This window comes from Podarcis muralis, chromosome 10, assembly GCF_964188315.1.
Source record: "Podarcis muralis chromosome 10, rPodMur119.hap1.1, whole genome shotgun sequence".
Taxonomy (NCBI): domain Eukaryota; kingdom Metazoa; phylum Chordata; class Lepidosauria; order Squamata; family Lacertidae; genus Podarcis; species Podarcis muralis.
Window position 1 is genome coordinate 38,986,420 of NC_135664.1, and position 22,793 is coordinate 39,009,212.

Sequence of the window (22,793 nt, forward strand, 5' to 3'; positions counted from 1 at the left end):
CCAAGAAAAATGTTGTAGTCTTTTCAAACTCTTTTTTATCTCCTTCACCTTATCAAATGACTTTTCTGAACTGGAACCTCCACAGTTGCTTTAGCATTTTGCTTTAGGCACAATCAAACAGTAGCAATATGTGCTGCTTGGTTCAGCTTAGAAGAAATGCCACAAAGGGAGACTTTCCTGCCATTTTTTCCTATCCTTAGTAGATAACCGTTAGAAAGAGTTTTAAGACCTGGTCTTCGGTGGGCTGCCTTTGTGTCCTTCTGTGTCTTGAGACCAACAAATTGGAAATGATTGCTAGAATCAAGCCATGTAATTAGACAGCATAACATCTAATATACTCCTTTTGTCAGTGCGCCAGAGAGAAATTTTCTGTAAATGACACATTACACCATAAAAAACCCACTTTCAACAGGCCTGTTAATGATGATAAATAAAGAACTTGTGGAAAATCAAGCAATTAATCCATTGGAAGCTTTCCACTGGAGTCACTAATAAGGCATCAGGAAATGCGAACACATACATAAACAAACCCTTTGTGAATAAACTGTTTTAGATTACTACAGGGTTTTTTGGGGAATAAGCACCCCTAACCTCAGCAGTAATGTCTTTTATGCCATTGAAATAAATCAAATTATTCATTTAAGAAAGATGATGTGCAAAGCAAGTTCTTTTTATTAGAAAGTATTAGTTACACAGATGTATAATTTTATTTTGTGGACAAATCAGATAAGGCAGCTACATTATGTTTTTGTTTATTAACCATCAAATAATGCATTACAGGCATAATGCACTGCTGGTAATAAATGCTGAAATTTAGAATGTAGGAGGATATTATTGAGTAATTCAAACTGAGGCTATGTTAAGTAGGACACTCTGTGAAATAAAGAACAGAAGGTCCTGGCATGATAGTAGGCATAATATTGGATCCATTAGCACGGTAAATGTCCTTCGGGGGTTTGGCAGTCTGTCACTTTGGCAGGTGCAATCATTATTTAACAAAATGTCCCAACATTTCTTACATTTCCCAGATCTGTGTTTTGCACATGCACTCCCTTTCTACAGAGTAGTCCATTAACTGCCATAGTGCATGATTTCAGCATAATGCTAAGTTCCAGGCTGTACGGAGCTGAGAGTCTGCACGGAATTGTTGGAAGAAGATGGGCCAAAAGTGAAGATACTAGTGGAACTAAAGGATCTGTAGGGAGAGATAGAGGGAGATGGAGAGATGGAGGGAGAAAATTGCAAGTGTTTAATGAATTGTGGTGAGGGTAATGGTGGGGGTTATATGTATTTATTGTAAAGTGGGTAATGTCCTGATTGAAATGTCATTTCCTCATATAAGGAACATCCACAAGTATAAGAAAGATGATAATTTGCCATTATGTAATCTGTCATTTCCCCAGGCAGAAGGTTGAAAGGAAAAAAGAGAGAAGTGGTCATAAATAAGTTCAAACCCAATACAAATATGTTTGACTGGTTTAGACCTGGTAGGTGTATGGATTCTTTACTTTCTTTACTTTAATCTGTTTCTTCCTGTTTTAGCCAAGTAATATGGATCTATCATAGATGTGATGCTAAGATCTTTGGAGAAGGGCCTGGGGAAGGTACATGATGTTTTTGAATTCTGCATACACTACTATGTTTGTATTTTGTATGTTTTTTGTGTTTGATCTGAAACTCAATAAACATTAGAGAAAGAGAGAGAGATTGGAAAAGAGTGCCACAAATGTCTATGCTTTAAGACAGACCTATGAGCTTCTATATGTTGGTGGACTCCAACAGCTTTCACCCCAAGACAACATGGCCAATGGTCAGGTATGATGAGAGTTGGAATCCAGAAACATTTGGAGGCTCATAGGCCCCTCATCCCTGTTCTAATACATTTACAGCCCAATCTTTTAATGACTATCCTCACATTAAACATCATATCAAATAAGAACATTCACAGGAAACATCCACTAAAGCCAGCTAAAAGATAACAAATACTTCTAAAAGCCCATTAGAAAAGGAAAGAATTCAGGAATTGTGCAAAAAACACCCATTAAGGCAACTGGGCTTATAGAGAGTTCCAGAGTTGAAGTACTACCACACATACAAAAAGTGTGTGCTACTACTCTTTCTTTCCTGCCCAAATTTGACAAATATACGGCTTCATTGGCTATGCAAAAGCCTTTGACTGTGTCGACCACAGCAAACTATGGCAAGTTCTTAAAGAAATGGTGCCTCATCACCTCATCTGTCTCCTGAGAAATCTCTATGTGGGAGAAGAAGCTACAGTTAGAACTGGATATGGAACAACTGATTGGTTCAAAATTGGGAAAGGAGTACGACAAGGCTGTATATTGTCTCCCTGCTTATTTAACATATACAGAATTCATCATGTGAAAGGCTGGGCTGGATGAATCCCAAGCCGGAATTAAGATTTCCGGAAGAAATAGCAACAACCTCAGATATGCAGATGACACAACTTTGATGGCAGAAAGTGAGGCAGAATTAAAGAACCTTTTAATGATGGTGAAAGAGGAGAGTGCAAAATATGGTCTGAAGCTCAACATCAAAAAAACGAAGATCATGGCCACTGGGCCCATCTCCTCCTGGCAAATAGAAGGAGAAGAGATGGAGGCAGTGGGAGATTTTACTTTCTTGGGCTCCATGATCACTGCAGATGGTGACAGCAGTCACAAAATTAAAAGATGCCTGCTTCTTGGGAGAAAAGCAATGACAAACCTAGACAGTGTCTTAAAAAGCAGTGACATCACCTTGCCAACAAAGGTCTGTATAGTTAAAGCTATGGTTTTCCCAGTAGTGATGTATGCAAGTGAGAGCTGGACCATTAAAAAGGCTGATTGCCGAAGAATTGATGCTTTTGAATTATGGTGCTGGAGGAGACTCTTGAGAGTCCCATGGACTGCAAGAAGATCAAACCTATCCATTCTGAAGGAAATCAGCCCTGAGTGCTCACTGGAAGGACAGATCGTGAAGTTGAGGCTCCAATACTTTGGCTACCTCATGAGAAGAGAAGACTCCCTGGAAAAGACCCTGATGTTGGGAAAGATTGAGGGCACAAGGAGAAGGGGATGACAGAGGACGAGATGGTTGGACAGTGTTTTTGAAGCTACCAGCATGAGTTTGACCAAACTGCGGGAAGCAGTGGAAGACAGAAGTGCCTGGTGTGCTCTGGTCCATGGGGTCCCAAAGAGTCGGACACAACTAAATGACTAAACAACAACAGGCTTGTCTCAAGCCATACTGCTAATTAATGAGCCACACCTGGCACTCTCAAATGTTCCAGAAATACCAATAAATATATTGCCATTGTTATCTGAATTTCACATCAGCTCCTGAGTGTTTTGGACACCCTGGACATCGGAAACTGCCTTATACCAGGTCAGAAATATAAAATGGAAGTCAGACTTAATTACTGAGTCCCAACTAGCATTCTCAAAATCTCTGGAGATGCAAATAAACTCTGCCATAAATATGGCATATGTTGTTTAAAGTTTCCTTCACTATACTTCTGTAAAGTCCTTCCCACTCTCTATTGCCTCTCTTGCAACCTGATCCAATGAGTCTCACCTTATTTAAACTGGATCTTTTTTAGACATATACCGTATGCAAGACACCCCCAAGCCTTTTAATAAGCAAAAAATTGGGTTGTTCCAGCATTGTTAGATATAAGATCTGTAAGTGGGGAAAGACTTTCCTTACACTGCTGCACCTAAAGCTCATTGGACTCCCAAACCACAATCCTAATCTAGTTGGATTTTACAAGTGACACTGAAATTCAGTGGAATTTACTGCCATGGAAATGTAGAAGGCGTTACTATTTTTCAAACAGCCTTTTCTATTTTTCCCCATTCCCAATTTTCCATCAATATAATACCTAAAAATTCAAACCTTGTTTCACAGAGACACCCTCATCAAGGGCATATATTGTATTCTCAGAAGTTTGAAGTTCTTTTTTTCCCTGAGCATTTAAGTAGGCAGAAAGAAATATTTCTCTGAGATGAATAAGTGAACAGGGAGCCAACTCAGAAAATAATGAATTATCAACCATATAGATTTGTCACTGCAGTAAGGAATAATGGATGCTGCATGCACAATTACAAGTATGTATGAGAGACTGAAAAACCAGCCTGCTTCTTGTTAATTTCATATTTGCAGATTTATTAGGGAGGTAAAGATTTATTCAAGTAAATCCTTCTAATGACAGCAGACACTAGACATAAAAAAAATACAGTCGGGAGACAGTAACCATGACAGACACAAAGAGAAACTAGAACAAAGCTTTGTGCAAGAGGAACAGAAGTAGCGAGGGGAAGAATACACACACACACACACACACACACACACACACACACACACACACTGCATTGTGCTATACATCATACAAAAAATGAACAAATGCCTTTCCTTTAGGAAAGCTCAATTTACATGTTGAAAAACAAATTCTCCCTGCATCATTAAACCTTAGCATAGTTTGGGATAAATTCTGTTTACTCCATTTCACACACAATTCTACCTCCCCCCCCTCTCTCCCCCCCCCCTCCTCCGCCCCAAGCCATTGAGGCGGACTTTTTTAATAGTTGTTTGAAACAATCCTGGGATAGATGAAAAGGCTGAATGGTTACAGTATAAGCACTTGAGAGTTTAACTGATTTCAGTGGGAAAGATTCAAGCACTTGCTGCAGTCTCTTGGGACTTAATGACTGCCTCACTTTGACTGAATTATGCCCAACATTACAATACAGCATCTTTCCCTGTTTGCGACTGAAGCCTGCGTAGGAGCTACTGCCGACTCGCTGCAGGAATGCTATTGAATACGTGAAGTCCTGAACAAAGATGGGTTGCAGAACATGGAAAGCAGCCAATAACGAGAAGCGGGGAGTGTTAATCCTATATCAAAATGTGAAATCCTTAACTTTGGGAGCTAAAGGAAAGATAAAGGTCACATCTATACCAGTTTAGCTCTCAAGGAGTCACAATTCTCTAAACTTTTAACACATTACAGTTTTCAGGATTGCTTGGGAGAAGCCATGTGCTTTAAATGTGTCATGTGGGTGGTGTTTAAACCAGAGTTCCTGTAACCTAGAGTGTTGTCCCAACACTGATACTGAAGGGTACTGTACCACCACAGGGCAATGCACATTTAAGGTTGTGCTTCACCGCAGAATATCAGCTCTCAATTGCCCTATTTCTGAGGGGTCCACTCTGATGAAGTCGGTAGGTTTCCTGTTACTTCTGACGATGGAGCAGTAAAATGAAGGCAGGAAGCTGAAAGGCTGAGTACCTGGGGAAGAATCGTGGGAGTGAGGCGGAAGGTGGACATGAACTCTACTTCTGGCACAGGTCTAGAGATACTTTGAGTTTCCTAAAGCTCATCTCAATTTCACGCTGAAAATAACTGGGTTTTTCAGGGGGGTGGAATGGGAGAATGGGAGATATTAGAAGGGCACTTGTTGCTCCTCAAATGCATTCATAGCCTATGCTGATACACTTATTAAAAGGGGATGGGAATGGACGTGTGTTTTGGGACTGGGAGTTACTCTTCTGTGAGCGGAAAATAGCAATTTTGATCAAATTTTTATCTGAGCTGGATAAGTGTGTGAGGGCTTCAAGCACTAACCTTTGAGGCTACAAAGTTCGTTTCCAAGCTGGGATTGGATGAACGTCAATGGGATCTCTACATGGAAATAACCCCCTGAGTTCACCCCTAATTGCCTGTCTGCCTGCCAAGTTTTGCAACTGCAAGTGCTCAAGAGCCTTACCCTGGCATTGGGTAAGAAATATTTGCCTTAGTGGCTGTTTCCCAAGTTGGTTGAAGGAGAGGGTTTTTGTTTGATGTCTCAGGGCTCCTCTTCTGATGCAAACGTGCCTGAGTCTAGGTCATGGCAGAGTCACCTGAACACAGCAAAAAAAAATTAGACATGCCCAATGGAAGTCAAGGACCAGACTTGAACTCTGATGTCAGAGGATGGGGAAGACTGTGGGGTAGCAGCCATGTGTGGAGATAGCCCCAGAAATGCCTGTCTTATTGGAGACTCCCACAGGAAGGAGACCCCAAGACATCCTCATCATTTGCTTTGTTCAAGGTGGCAACGCTGACCCTGCACCTTGGAAACCTCCTTGGTGTAGGAAGGCACTAAGCTGTACAATCCAACAGGCAGAAAAGTAGAAGGCTTCCAAGCCCCCAAAGGGCCAACAGCTTCTGTCACAGGGGTTGGAGCTAGAATAACCCTTTAGCTACAGAACAATTAAAAGCCAGCTCTTGCTATTGTGATTTCTAGCTTGCTGCTCTGAGTGCCCTGGCTTGTATCCAAATCTTATGCCCTGTGGGTGAGCTTCATGCTCCAGCACCGGGGGGGGGGGTGGGGGTGGAGAGAAGGTGGGGACAGGGCTTGAGTGCATCCTGGGGGCATGCCACCTGCAGGGGTGGGGCACCCAGTGCAGGCAGGGGGGCAGCCACAATGGCACCCCACCAGGATCGCACTGCTGGGGGTGGTACGCTCCCCATGCACTCCTCTTCTTCCACCAGTGCTTACCCCTTCCTTGACTTTCATATGTGTCATCTAACTACACAGAGAGGTAATCATTTGTTGACTACAACCACACAATGAGTTGAAAAGGGATATGGAGAAAATGCATATGAAACAAACACCCTGATTTTCTTTAAAGAGCATTTTGCACCATGTCCAAAGCTTGCAAAGTGCTTCAGGTGTGACCTGTCCTTTCATAAGCCCATATCACGTCCAAAGTAGCTAGCATCCATATTTGTGAAAGAGACTTTTGAATAATGAGATTTTCTTGTGTTGGAGGATATCAATCATTTGTTGTGAGTCAACCCTGAGTATAAGAAAAATATTCCTATTTGTCTAAAGAAAAAAAGAAGCATTGTACCTCTCTCACCCCAAAATGTGCATGACTCACTTGAGAGCGCTAGATTTCCTACTGATATTGACCTTGAAATGCATCAACTCTCATTTCACCATGCTCTAGCCATTTCAGCTCTCAAATAAAAGACATCTTAGTATTAAAGGCCTCAAGAAACAAAATGTATTAACTAGATCACTTTAATGCTGCCTTAGTAAAGTTGTAACCTCTGTGATCCCCATTATAGAAGAGAATGTATTCTACTTGCTCTTGAATGTACATGGTCAAAACACTTATATCCCAACTATTTCTATGCTATTGAATTGCTACATTACTTGCTGTGTGTTAGGAAAACAGCTTACTTTGTTAAGTCTGACATGCTTTGAGTATGAATGCAAACATTCTACAGGGCAATACTCTTTACGTCATTCTTGCATAAGGCAGTGCATCTTGCGCTTTCTTAGACTAAGCAAAGAAAAATTGTATCAGGAAAGTTGTCCCCCAAGAAGGGCTTTCATTTCATATCTGTATCAAATGTGTTTACAATGTTACAACAATTCACTTTCTCGGTATTATTCTTCCTTTTAAATCAAGGCTGGGAGACCTGTAGACCTCCAGATGTTGCAGTCCTCCACAACTTCAACCAGCATGGCAAATGGCTAGGGATATTGGGAGTTGTAGACCAACAATATCTGGAGAAGTACAGGTTTCTCATTCCTATTCTGGTTGTTCCAAATTACTAAAGCTACAATCCTGTACCCATATAACTGGGAGTAACCCCAACCAAACTCAATGGGACTTACCTCTGAGCAGAAATGTATGGGATAGTGCTTTATAAAGGTAAAGGGACCCCTGACCATTAGGTCCAGTCGCAGACGACTCTGGGGTTGTGGCGCTCATCTCGCTTTATTGGCCGAGGAAGCCGGCATACAGCTTCCAGGACACGTTGCCAGCATGACTAAGTTGATTCTGGTGAACCAGAGCAGCGCACGGAAACGCCGTTCACCTTCCCACCACAGCTGTACCTATTTATCTATTTGCACTTTGAGGTGCTTTTGAACTGCTAGGTTGGCAGGAGCTGGGACCGAGCAAGGGGAGTTCACCCTGTTGCAGGGATTCGAACCGCTGACCTTCTGATCAGCAAGCCCTAGGCTCTGTGGTTTAACCCACAGCGCCACCCGTGCTTTATAGTAGTTCTAAATTACTCCGTTCCTTGTTTTTGATCAACACTTAACTTCCCTTCCTGTGAAGTTAACCCATGAATCCAGACTATAGAGTCTGTAGTATTCTTTCAATAGTTATATAAGCAAGACAGGACTGTCTCACACAAAAGTTACGGTGAATTTGTTATTGTATCTCACATCTGTACAAATGTATTTATTTATTACATTTATATTCCCTCTTTCTTCCAAATAGCTTAGGGTGGCTTCTTCCCCTCCTTATTTTCTTCCCACAACAACCCTGTGAGGCAGTGTAGGCTGACAGATACTTATTGGCCCAAGGTTCAGCACTCCAGCCATTTCAACACATTGGCTCCTTAATTAAATAGCCCACTTACATAACAAATGACACAAGAAGGATTTAGATAGGTACATAATTTAAAGTTAGGAAACTGACCTGTGCAAAAAACAGCTTAAATTCTAAGTTTCTAAAATAATTTGATGCAATTTGATGCAATCCAGCCAAAAGATGTGGGACGTGGGTGGCGCTGTGGGTAAAACCTCAGTGCCTAGGACTTGCCGATCGCATGTTCAGCGGTTCGAATCCCCACGGCGGGGTGCACTCCTGTCGTTCGGTCCCAGCGCCTGCCAACCTAGCAGTTTGAAAGCACCCCTAAGTGCAAGTAGATAAATAGGGACCGCTTACCAGCAGGAAGGTAAACGGCGTTCCATGTGCTGCGCTGGCTCGCCAGATGCAGCTTGTCACGGTGGCCACGTGACCCGGAAGTGTCTGCGGACAGCGCTGGCCCCCGGCCTATAGAGTGAGATGAGCACACAACCCTAGAGTCTGGCAAGGGGTACCTTTACCCTTTACCTTAGCCAAAAGATAAATATTTTTGAGTCCCGTTAATTAAAGTTAGAGTCTCCTGTTAAAATATATCAAAGTTCTAAGACCTTAATTATAACAGGGTTGAATTTTACACCAGAGCTCTGGAACACTAGAATTCACTGATATACGATGAAGCTGATTGATGAAAGATTCAGGACAGACAAAATAAAGTTATTCTTTGCATAGCGTATAGTTAAACTATAGATTCCGCTCCCACAGGAGGTACCCCCTACTTGGATTGCATATCAGCTTTTTGTGTAGATAGTGGGTAATAGGTTGTTAAAATATCTGTGGGGTAAAACTTATATTTTAGAACATTCTTTTGGGTCTCATATGTCAACTTTCCCTGCCTCCATAGACCAACATGTTTTTAAAAAGGCTTAATATTTTCATTGGCTCCTATGCTCCAGTGAAGATGACAGACTTTGTGGGAGGAAAATCTTAACGCTTTAAGAAAGCAGATGACTGAATTCTGCAGAGAGATGAATTCTACATCACTCCAAGTTCCCCTGTTTATTTTTTGTCAATGGCATTTTTAAAAAAGTTTGTGGTGACATAGTTGTTAAATAAACACATGCCTCTCTCCTCCAATAGGAATTGGTTGTGTTACCATTTAAAATCCAATGCACAGAACCTTTAATCCTTCGTGTATCACTTTGTGTAAGAGTCTGCATGTCAACAAGATTTATCTCTTAATACACACTTAGACAATAGGTGTTCTTTTGATTAATCTTGTGGCTAATTGTGTACTGAATGTACAGCAGCAAATTCCATCCAATTATTTTCTCAAGGATAATGACTAAATATACAGTACTTACAGATAACTGAACCTTTTAAATAATGCCTCAGCTTAAGCTCATAAATAATAGTTTACTCTGGTAATGGCACTGAAATCTATGGTGCTGATATACTGATCCTCTTAGTCAACAGAGAATTCTGTGCCGGCTGCTACACACAGTGTTCTCTTCCACTGAACACACAATTGCTTCATTGATTGACAGTACTTGTCATCTGTTGGGACACAGGGAGTGGAATGCTCAGCTTTCATCCATTCAAACAGGTGATGAACAAAGCTACAACATCAGTCATCTGCTTGGGCAGTGTACACATAATGCAAGAGTACAACCTTACTGACACGTGATGTGAGCTTTTTCTGCACGCACAAAGGAAAATCAAGAAGAAGAAGACGTGCAGAAATATGACCCATTGTAACTTACTGTTCATAAATTACCAAAGATCTGAGGTAAGAAGCTAGCCTTTAAAACCTCATATGAAGGATAAGAACTTAAGGACAGTTCAAATGGACCATGTGATCAAGCATCCTATTTCCCATTGTCAAAGCCAACAAGCGGGACAGGAAGGCAATAGCTATATCCTGATTATATACTCTCCAGCAACGGGTACTTTTACCCATTTTACATCTGATGAAATTGTTTTGTAGTATTTAGAATTTGTATGTATGATTTTATCATTTTAGAGTTTGTTAAATTAGTTTTAATCAACCTTAGAGCTTGTGCTTCTATGTTTTATTCTGTTTAATATGTAAACCACTTCAATGGCTTTAAGTTAGGAAGAGGTTTAAACATTTGTTTATTATTCTTATGATTATGAAGAAGATCCTGAAAAAATATCCAAGGGTGATTTGGATTTTTCTTTGAAAGAAAACCACAGATACAAATAAAAGGAAAAACTTTGGGTCCATGTGCATCACTAGAATTTACTATAATATGAAAGGGCAAAAGAAATAATAAAGAGGTCTTATTTGCTTCCCCATCAGTTTTATAGCACTTTACTATTTCTTAATCTCTTTCCCTACTATTGGTCATATTATTGCCTTTCATCAAACATATATACCAACAAGAAATCATTTTTTGTATTTATGAATAACTGCCTGCAAGAAAATGTCTTTCTATATTCTGCTATATTCCTGAGCTGCCTTGTGGGACACCTTTGGGAGAAAAAAGGTTAAGGAGTAAACCCTACACAAATCCAGAGTAGAATCCACAGTGGATGGTCCCTTGCACCTCCTTCTGGCAACTCCTGCAGTCAACATGGTGCCAAATGTATTGCTCTGCTTTCCTTTGGATCACATCAGTGAAGCCAAGAGGGGGTTCTTGCCATCTGGGCAGCCCAGGACCTCTATATACATTGCTCAGACTTGCGCCCCAGAGAGGACTCTACACGACTTGACTTCATCCCCAAAGATGCACTTCATTTTCTCTTGAGACAGATGGATGCCAACAGCAGCAATCTGAGCTCAAGTTATAACCTTAAGCAAAGCAATGAGAAACTCTTGAGAGGAAAGAATGAAGAACCCAGTGGATTATGTACCTATCAGACCTTTGTTACAAATATACATTCCCAGGAAATGAGTTCGCCATACAGCAGCATTCAAGCTATCAAAACATCAACAGAAGAGAGAGTGAATGAAATATTCAATGGCTTTCCTCAATAAGAAAGGTAATAAAGAAAGCTATTGCTGGCAGCCACCCATTTGAAAAGGTAATATGGCTGTTTGCAAGCTGAGCAGTGCTTTTTTCTCCCTTCATTGAGCAACGTTCCCTGCCGTTGAGTAACTGAACTTAATTTCTCAACGTCAACATCTCTGCTAATCCCACACCCGCTTTCAAAGCCAGCTCTGTTTAGCTTTACGTGCTGAATGTTTTACTTTCAAGGCAATAGGTGAAACAGGAAGATTTCTCTCATGCCTCTCTACTTCAAAAGGGAAAATTACAAAATGACTATTCTGCTACTTATTTAAGTGGGAAATTGGCCTTTTATGTTCATCAATCCAACTTGCATACATAAAGCAGGAGTGAATGGTCTGTTTTCAAACTGCTTTACTTTTACCTTTGCTCTATACACAAGTTCCAAGACTTTTTAAAAAATACACTCACTGATCCCCTTGACTCCTGCAATCTTCTTTTTTATCTCTGCCTACTAGTAATTTTAAGGGACGCGGGTGGCGCTGTGGGTAAAACCTCAGCGCCTAGGACTTGCCGATCGCATGGTCGGCGGTTCGAATCCCCACGGCGGGGTGCGCTCCCGTCGTTCGGTCCCAGCGCCTGCCAACGTAGCAGTTCGAAAGCACCCCCGGGTGCAAGTAGATAAATAGGGACCGCTTACCAGTGGGAAGGTAAACGGCGTTGCGTGTGCTGCTCTGGTGCCGGTTCGCCGGAGCAGCTTCGTCACGCTGGCCACGTGACCCGGAAGTGTCTGCGGACAGCGCTGGCTCCCGGCCTCTAGAGTGAGATGAGCGCACAACCCTAGAGTCTGTCAAGACTGGCCCGTACGGGCAGGGGTACCTTTACCTTTACCTTACTAGTAATTTTGCCTCAGCAAATCTGTTAAACTTGGTCATTTTAAGTGATCCTCAATGAGACACTGACTATTCCCCCCATTTATTTTATTTATGTCCTTATTACGGTTGTATCCAGTGCTGGCTTTGCCTTTTCAGAAATCGCTTTCACTCATAAAACTTTGGCCTCAAATTGTTGCTGCCATACCTCCTCACTTAAACCCTTTGTCTTCTCAGCCATTCCTGAGAATCACTGGCTAAAATGTGGTGCCCCAATTTATGCTAACAGAACCTTCTTGCATGAAGCAACTTCACCACTAGAAATATCAGTATCTCCATGACAAGGCACCCTTAACAAACAACAGTTCCTATAATTATTTGGGAGAAGCCATGACTGTTTCACGTGGCACAGTGCTTTAAATGTATGGTGTGAATATGGCCTTAGAGAGTTCATGAGAGAGGCAATATATGAACCAGGAACTTCCATGATTCATAGCTCTGTTCTATGATACACCATCTCATAACAACAACGCACCAATTTAGGCAAAATAATGTAGTGCAATGGTCTCTAGATACAAAGATTATTCTTTTAAACATCTTTATCCATCACAGAGTAGGCAGTCAATATACCCCAAGAACCATCTCTCCCCACATAAACTAAGCCCATTCATCACCTCAGGCCCTTCTCTGCAAGCCCCCATGGAAGGAGTGATACATTGAGGCCTTTTCAATGGTGGCTCCCCACTTATGGAATTATCTCCTCAAGGAGGCACATCTGGAATCATCACTATCTTCGTTTAGGTGTCAGGCAAAAACATTTCTTTCTACTGAGGCTTTCAGCATTTAATTTGGAGAGCTTTAGGTATCTGTGGTCTCTTTTCAGTGGGTGGACTGTGTTAGATGTTATTTTTTTCATTTTGTTTTAGTTTTATACTGGTTTTAATCTTTGTAGTATTTTGTAAGTTGCTTTGGGTTACATTTTGTTAAAAAAAAGACTAATAACTGCAATAAACGATCATAGTCAAGGTTGGGGATGATCTATAAAAAGGTTCATTTGGGCTCCAGAGCTTGTCAGCTTGGAGCTGTTCAAGGTCCCACGCTGTTGCTCTGGTCCGACACTACCTGCTCTTCTGATTGAGTGGTTGATTTAGAGCTGCTGCTATCTTGCACCTCTCTCCCAGATTGGAAGGTTCAACTCATGATCCATGCCAGTTGGAGTTGATGGGCATCTCAGACAACATCGGGAGGGTCTCAGATTCTATATCTCTGGATTAATTGATCCAGAATATGTAATATGATGACGCATCAAGATCCCACCATGAACATGGTAACAATATGAAAGGCACATTACAAAACCTCTAACTATAGCACTAGCAGAACCATAAGTTTAGGGTTAGTGGAATGTTCAGTGTAAAATGTTCATCTTAAGGAAATGGATTCTAAATCCAAATTAATTTTAGTTTATCGTAACAAATTCTTTCCAGCTTCACACCTGAAGCAGATGGAAGGCGACTGCATCAGTAAATCAGTCCCTTCAAATTACTGTGGTTTATGAAGCTCATCTGCATTTTAATCAGACATAAAGGGTTTATTCTTGGAAAACCTCAAGAATGCCAGTTTTTGCCACCTGGAAATACATGGGAGAATTCATAGTAAATCAAATAAAATATGTTGCACATTTTAATTTTGCATATATTTCTCTCTTGAGACTACAGTGTTACGTAGTTACAGGTATCAATATTTTTTACTAGCAATGATATATTAGAACTCAGATAAGAAGCTGATTTTTTTGCCATAAGCCCATTTAATTGGAGATTTAGGACTTTTTCAACAGTGTTACAAAAGCGCAATGATTTTAAAAATCCAAATATAGTTGTGAACCTTCAAACAACTTCTGTAATCTGAGCGTGGGTCAACCAGTTTCCACTTAGAGAGAGAACTGATGTATTCCAATTAGGATTCCCTTTATTATTATGTTATTTTATATCATAAATGCAGCAAAGAAAGGCAAGAAAGTTGCATTTATAATAGTTTGGTTTCAATCAGCTTGGTCAAATTAAATGAGTGAATTCGTGAGTATCCATTATGTGCTATGAAATCCCCTTGTAAGTGCACAGAATTCCTTGTGCTTTTGGAGGGAAGAAGAACCTTGTCAATCAACTAATTTAAACTCAGAAAAGAAAATAGTAGGAGTAGCTAACATGAAATGCCATACTGTGGTTCCCATTAGCTCCAGTCAGCATGGATAATGGCAAGGGATGATGAGAGTTTTCCACCAACACCTGAAGGACTGCACATTGGATAGCTTGCATTACAGACTCTGATCCAAATGCTCAAGTGCCCAGCTCCCAAAACTAACTATTCCATGTATCCTTTTCCTCAGTTTTATTTGTTGCTTCAAACAGTTCCTTACAACCAAATGCCATCTGAATATTAGGCATTATACACTCTCCACAACCATATTTCAGATCTCTTTCCATCATATGACTGCATCATCATCAACTTTTCTACTTTGCTGTTCAGGTCACATGAAATCAGTTGGATAACTTCATTCTCTTTCCACCCACCTGACAATTTCCCAAAGATGAAAAAATGTGTGTACTTGCCTATAATATATTTTTTTCCAAAGCTACCATACTCCTTGACCACATGCATTTAGTTTTCAGAATATGTCACTTTTTTAATACTTTACTGTTATTTCATTTAATTATCATAACATACCCTAATTGTTCGTGTTGGCTGGTGTTTATTTAATATCTTACTTTTTTGCTCTTGCTGTTTTCAACCATGGTGGTAGAGCTGAAACTCCATACCAGTATTGCATTTAGGATTCCAAGCCTCCATGGTTTTCTTGAAGTCTGGAGAGAAAGAAAAAATCATAATATATACCTCTTCAACTTATTACCACTAGTACTATTTCATTTATTATGAGCTGGATCCAACACTGCCCGTCTACGATCAATATGAGTTCACTGCAGACTTTCATGAATGAAAGTAGGGTGGGGACCATTTTTAGCCAAGCAAACTCCCACATTGTTTCACAGCATCCTCCAACCCTCTAGAGCAGCTGGGCCAGCCCTATCATTAAGCAGAGATGGACGCAGCAAAGTGATGAGAGGCACCAGCTTAGGAACCCCCAAGGGAACCCCCAGGGGAAGAAGGCTCAGAGCCGGTGGATTGGTTGTGGGACTACAATGAGTGGTCAGAGGCAGAAGATTGGGAGGAGGATGTGTCAGAAGCTGAAGAGGCAACAGGGTTTAGTGAGCAGGAAGAGACTGTGGAGGAGCACAGTTCTGACTCAAGGCAGAATAGGGGGACCAAGGGGCTGAGTAGAAGCAGGCTGCTGAAGACACCATGGAATCCCCCTCTCCTGCTGTGACCAGCTCCCATCCCCCCTGGTCTCCCAGAACACAGAGACAAATAAAAAGAACAAAGACAAGACAAAAGAGCCTTAGGCTGCTGGTGAATAATAATAATAATAAACATAATAAATAAACCTTTATTGTCACTACACCACCTGTGTGCAGTGAAATTAAATGACCCCCCCATATACACTCAGTCTTCTTCACGCTCTGTGTGCTTGTCAAAAGTCAATTACACCACTTTTTATTTTCCATTCAGCAGCCCAATAGCCCACGGATAAAAACGGTTCTTTAACCTGTTGGTGTGGCTGACTATACTTCTGTATCTCCTGCCCAAATATAGGAGATTAAAGAAGTGCTGGCCAGGGTGTGAGTCGTCCCTAAGAATTTTCCTCACTCTCCTGAGGCAGCAGTCTCCCGCAATGTCATCTAGCAAACTCTGAGGACAGCCCATGATGTCATGTGCTGTATTTGCCACCCTCTGTAGGGACTTCCTGTCTGTGACTGTCAAACCAGCATACCACACTGACACTTTCTATAGTGGCCCTGTAGAAGGAGATCATCAATTTTTGTTTGACATTATTTTTTCGCAAGACCCTGAGGAAATAAAGTCTCTGTTGGGCCTTCATAACCACCTGGGTTGTATTGATTTTCCAAGTGAGGTCTTCACTAAGGTAAACTCCCAGAAATTTAAAGGAAGAGACTCTCTCCACACACACACCCCTGATGTACAACGGGGCTAGTTCCTCTCTCTACCTCCGAAAGTCCAAACCATCTCCTTTGTCTTGCTGATATTTAGGTTCAAGTTGTTCTCTAGGCACCATGTGGACACTTTTTGAACCTCCTCCCTATACGCTGATTCATGTCCACCTGTAATTAGACCGATTATGGTGATATCATCTGCAAATGTAATAATTGTGGTGTATGGATCAGGTGAAATGCAGTCATATGTATGCAGCAAGTACAGGCAGGGACTCAGCATGCATCCCTGAAGGAACTAGGGGAGGAGCCTTAGAAAGCAGTTGGAAGAGGGGAGGGAACTTCAGTCCTTGCAACTGAACTGCCTCATTGGGGCAAGACCTACTGGGAAGAGTTGCTGTGATCACTAGGCCTGCACTGTTTGGGTTTCTTTGAATAAAGAGTTAACTTCACTGACACTGAGTGTTTTATTGATGACTTACTCCTGATTCCGGCTCCTGATAGTCCTGGGTTGTCAATCCAGTACTTTCTTGAAATATTCAGTAACATCACTGAATTTTAGTGAAGGAAGTGAAATGGGCTAATAGAATAAAGTTAGCACTGACAGTGTGACACAACTCACAACGGGCATCTTGTCCATCAGTATAGGAAAATGACCACACCTCCAGGTATGTTAAAGCATGGGGAACTAGGCAGCATTGAGCAGCAAAATGGCCTGACTCAATAATTGTTGTTTGCCCTCCTGCTTCATTATGGAACCTTTTATAGCTGCTTAATTCAGGTACTTAGTTGTGAATGCTGCTAATCGAAGTAATCATGGAAAATTAGAGCTTTTTCACAAGGCAAGAACAACGTCTGCATTTATAGTCACATAAAATAGCAATAATTTCATTATGTGCTTTGTCACTTTCGCCCTCATACAGTTCTTTCTACCCTTCTATATGCTGTATGCATAGGGGTGGGGGAGAGACTTTGTGGATGCCATAAGCATTTGCTGAAGGTTTGCTTGACACACAATCCAACCATCTGCCATGCTGCAAGTGTTGACATGTCCCCAGCTGTCACTGGAAACCTGACTCCAATCTTCAGGATTGTTAAAGCATGTGAAGAAGAAAAGCATTCTTATTGCTTGACAGTGACCTCTTGGTAAGAAACTCAGTGAAGTTCAAGCCTAGATAGATAGACAGACAGATGGATATTATGGCCATTAGATGATTGCAAGGATGATTGCAAGGGCAACTAGCGGAGGCTGCTGAGCAGAAATGACTCACCACACCACTTTATCACAGAAGATTCCATAAACCAAAATAAACTACACTTTTCTCCACAACCAGGGAGATTGCTTAGTGTGGTGAGATCTTTGCATGCAGTAGCTTGCAACTAAAGGTAAAGGGACCCCTGACCATTAGGTCCCGTTGTGGACGACTCTGGGGTTGTGGTGCTCATCTCGCTTTACTGGCCGAGGGAGCTGGCGTACAGCTTCCGGGTCATGTGGCCAGCATGACTAAGCCGCTTCTGGCGAACCAGAGCAGTGCACGGAAATGCCATTTACCTTCCTGCTGGAGCGGTACCTATTTATTTACTTGCACTTTGACGTGCTTTCGAACTGCTAGGTTGGCAGGAGCAGGGACAGAGCAACGGGAGCTTGCCCCATCGCGGGGATTCGAACCACCGACTTTCTGATCCGCAAGTCCTAGGCTCTGTGGTTTAACCCACAGTGCCACCCTCGTCCCATAGCAACTAGACTTGGGCAAATATGGCAATTTTGGTTTCTCAGTTTGTCTTCCCGCCCCCCATCTTCACATTTCCACTTCAGTCTGCACAAATAATATATAATGCAACTGTTAATGAAATCAGTGGCCATTTGGAGGCCGATTGCCAACCACCTGTTTAAAAAATGTATGGACATATTGACTAATTATTAACATTGCCCAGTCAACATTTCCTCAACTTAGAAAACAACAACCACTGAATAAATATTCATGTCATCAGTGTAAAAGAGAGAGAAAAAGTCACTAATTATGCATATGCATCTGTGCTGAAGAAATACTCAACACTGCCAAGAGACTTCAAATTGTGGATACGTTTGGGATCTGAATAGCCTTGCATTGCAAATAATAATTTCAGAGAGAGTTGTAGTTCTTTCATTGCTTTTAATATCATGTATGTCCAGGAAAACAAACGTTACACTTTTATTTTTAAGCAAACAGAAATGCATCATGAGGAAAACAAATTATATTTGTGCCAGATATTTAGATTCCTTCCTTCTGGCATAAATGGTTCAAATTGTACATTTCTTAATGTTCATGATACAATCTCCCAGGAATGTGAAAGACTCCTTGGTAGTGAGTTACTGTTCTTTCTGTCCTTTCACAAGGTAGGTAGTAGCAAAGAAATTTGGTAGTTTGGGATGTAAATACAAGGATGGACAAAGCAGGAAAGTATTGCTGGGTTAGAAGTATTGCTGGGTTACAGCCCTGAGGGACAGTAAGAAACTACTCTTTTGCTTTTGGGGATTTGAGGCAAGATCAGTCCTTTGCTGCATATTGTGGAAGTAATTTTTGTCCCAATGTGCCCTGCTTGAATATTTCCAACACACATATTACAAAGACACTTTTGGGTAAATAAATGCATATAGAAAGTGGAACAGAATAATGCCAGCAGCCACCACCTCCAACTCCTGTTTAGGCTCTCTACACATGATCGGGAACACTGCTTTTTATTAGTGAAGCAACCCAAACTTGTAACTGGTCAGTCTCAAGGACGAATCTGATGTCCAGATGAATACAAAGCTTTGGTGTCTCTCTAGTGAACTGAAATATTCTTGTAATTCTAACCAAGTTTGATTATGAGTTAATTCATTGTTTGTACACATGAATGTTGAGCATGCATCTTTGTTGATATTCAGATATTGATTGCTGCCGACTCTTGACTGAGGTATTAATTGGCATGATTTCTTCACCACAAGATGCCAGGGAGGATTACAACAACATAATACACAGTTATAAAAACCGATAAAACCATTACAATTATGAAACAAGAAAAGTCATTCACTTGGAGCAGGACAGTATTCAGCAAAAGAGGTGAGTCCCACAAAACGAAATACAGTAGCTGTCAAAGGTCAATGTAAAGACGTGTGCCTTCATAATATGGTGAAAGGTAAACAATAAAGCACATAGGAAAAGCTAGACACATCTCTGTGGGGAGGGTGCTCCACAATTTAGGAGGTGCCACAGATAAAGCTCTCTCCTGGGCTGCCATGTTGCACACGTCTGAGGGTCATGGAACTATCAAGAGAGCCCCCTCAGTAGATCATAACATCTGATAAGGTTAGCAGGAATGAAAGCAGTCTTTCAAACATTTTGGACCCAAGTCATTTAGGCCTTCAAAATACTAAACCAGACCCACCAGGTGTCCCTATTTTCCAGGGACATCCCTGATTTAGAAAAGCTGTCCCAGTTTCTGATTTAATCCCAGAATTCCCTGCTTTTCCTTAGGAAAATGGGGAAAAAAATAAGGATGACATGTTTTTGGATAATATGTTTTGTTTAAATCTTCAATAAAAATTATACAAAAAAGAAAAAGGTAGCCCCACACAGAGCACATTGCAGTAGTCCAGTCAGAAACTCACCACAGCATGGAGTACAGTGGCCAAGTCATCACTGTCCAAGGACCACAGCTGGTGACCCAGCCATAGCTGGGAATGGGCACTCAGCCTCTGAGACTACCTGAGCCTCCAAAGACCATGCTTGATTCAGGAACACCTCTGAGCTGCAAATCTGTTTCTTCCAGAACAGTGTCAAGCTAAATACCATTCCTGTTCTCAAAAGCTGCTCCAACTGTTTTTACAAGCCTCCTCACAACTTGCACAAGTGGAAGAATAAAATAAACAAACTGGTGGTGTAATGAATTTTGGCAGGGAGAAATCTCTCTGGTTCACTGTGAAATCCTCACCTGTGTACCTGCACTATATCCTTATAGTATAAATTGAAAATGTATCCGACAGGGGAAGATTCAGCTGGTAAGTTTATAGATATATTGGAAAGAGCAGGTAGGAGGTGCTTTGTCTAAAAGGAAATATGTTTTCACTCATTCCTCTTGCAAAAAATCAATGCAGCTCACACCTGACATTTCCTACTCTTCTATTCAGCCACAAGTAACTCTGAGCCCATATTTATTTATTCAACTGTTAGAATGCTTTTGCACTTATTGTTGGCATCCATCTGTCTCAAGAGACAATGGAGTGTGCCTCATGGAGTGAAGTCAAACTGCTGGAAAATCAGAGCACTTGCTGTGGCTGCAGAGACTGGTAACTTGTAACTGCTGGCTCCCATATTCTTTTTGCTACGTTAGCTGCACCAAAGTGACCTTTCCAGGGTACAAGCCTGGTACAGTGGTAGCTCGGGTTACAGACGCTTCAGGTTACAGACTCCGCTAACCCAGAAATAGTACCTCGGGTTAAGAACTTTGCTTCAGGATGAGATGAGAAATTGCCTGGGGCAGCGGGAGGCCCCATTAGCTAAAGTGGTCCCCAGGTTAAGAACAGTTTCAGGTTAAGAACAGACCTCCAGAACGAATTAAGTTCTTGACCTGAGGTCCTACTGTATAGAGGTCCTGGGTTGTCCAGACATTATGACCTGTCTCTCAGCCTCACTGATGTGGTCCAAAGGAAAGCACACTTGGTTGCAGAGTTGCCAGAAGGAGATGTACAAGTTGCCATTCAGCCATCTTAGGGACTTTATTCCAGATTTGTGTAGTATTTACTCCTTAGTCAGGGAGAGAGACTCCATTCTGGGCTTCATGCATTTCAGCTGCAACCAGCAAAGCAGTTGTCCATGATTAACAGATAGGGAACAAACTCTACTATTTACCTGCAGCAAACAGATGTTTTGTGTGTGTTTATGAAACCCAGCAGGCCAGGATTTACTAGATGTGCACATTGGCCCAAATTACAAAGTGAATAGGGATGATTCAGGTGAGGTTTTCAAAAGTCAAAGTCAGATTGCATTGTTATCAAGGTTTATCAAGTTATTTCATGGAATCCGGAAAGTCCTGAGGACCTCTGTAAACTTGGGTATCCACACAAAATGTGTTGGCATTTAAAATAAAGCAACCACTCCGTTGTTGTTGCTGCTGCTGTTGCTTTATTGCTATTGTGGTTGTTGTTGAAGTAAAACCAAGCTAACTAGGAAAGTTACCCTGAACTCAAGAGGAGTGGAGAGAACCTTGATTTCATGACTAATAGGTCTAGGTTTAATCACATTGAATTATTTTCCTAGGCCACAATTAAAGTGATTTGTAATAACTAGTAGTCTTTTGTTTTCAAATGGTTGCGTTTTTCTGCAAGTTCTGCCTGGGAATGCAAGGTGTTCCAAAGAGCAGTGGACTACTGACATTCATCCCAACTGCTTTCTGATTCTTAACAAATAAAATCAATACTACAGTCAATTTGTCTTCATTCTACTGGCTCCCCCACCCTTTCCTTAGCCTTCCTCAGTTTGCATTTGTTTGGTTACTAGTTTGGCTACCAGTTTGCAAACTTTTAGGAGAGCTCAGTTCAAAGCAGCAACAACAAGAATTTCCTTATATATGTATTTGCAACATTTGGAAGTAGCTTGGTCTGTTTAGGATCGACTCTGTATGATTCCAATTCTGTCCATCCTATGCATTTCCAATTTTCCAAACTGATTGTTGTAGGCTGGAAGCATAGGAGAGGAAACATGATTTCTATTTTTGATGGTAAAGCCTGGGCATGCAGGAGAACCACAGCCCCTCTCATTTTGAGGTTGCATCTCCCCAGAAGGGGCAACTTTGTCTGTAAATTTCATCCAGTTATAGCCAAAAATCAAAAAGTCAGAGAAAGTTTCTCTTGATTTTTTTAAAAAAATCATATTTAAGGGTGCCCCATACAAAAACTTCTGGATTGATCTGCTTACAACTCATCATGCTGAATCCATTTAGCAGATCTGATTCACACCTCAATGACAAACTGAATCTGAAAGACACAGGGTGGATCCAAATTAGATTGAGTTCGTACTACAGTGATACCTCAGGTTAAGTACTTAATTCGTTCCGGAGGTCCGTACTTAACCTGAAACTGTTCTTAACCTGAAGCACCACTTTAGCTAATGGTGCCTCCTGCTGCTGCTGCACTGCCGGAGCTCAATTTCTGTTCTCATCCTGAAGGAAAGTTCTTAACCTGAAGCACTATTTCTGGGTTAGCGGAGTCTGTAACCTGAAGCATATGTAACCTGAGGTACCACTGTATAAGAAGTTGAAATGTTTCGGTCCAGACTTTTTATTATTATGCATTCTCTGTTAGACTTATCTGTCAGACTGATACATCTCATCATTCTCTGGTCAAAGTGTCCCATTCATGAGCCTGGTGATGATCCTTTCAAAGCAGATATGTTATGTTATCCCATCTTCTTTTTTTCATTCAAATGACCAAAGAGTTATACATCTTAAGTGTGCACTTAATTATATGTCATTTTACTTTCCGCATGAAGCCTACT

General features: G+C 41.3%; 1 protein-coding gene across 1 annotated transcript in view; it reads right to left on the reverse strand.

The window, feature by feature from the left end:
• MGAT4C (MGAT4 family member C) overlaps window positions 1-22,793 on the reverse strand; it is a 314,080-nt gene that overhangs the window by 228,177 nt on the left and 63,110 nt on the right. Inside the window, exon 2 of the mRNA XM_028747287.2 lies at window positions 14,980-15,075. Coding sequence (XP_028603120.1) covers window positions 14,980-15,006 — 27 coding nt within the window. The 5' untranslated portion in view covers window positions 15,007-15,075. The remainder of the gene's footprint in view (window positions 1-14,979; window positions 15,076-22,793) is intronic.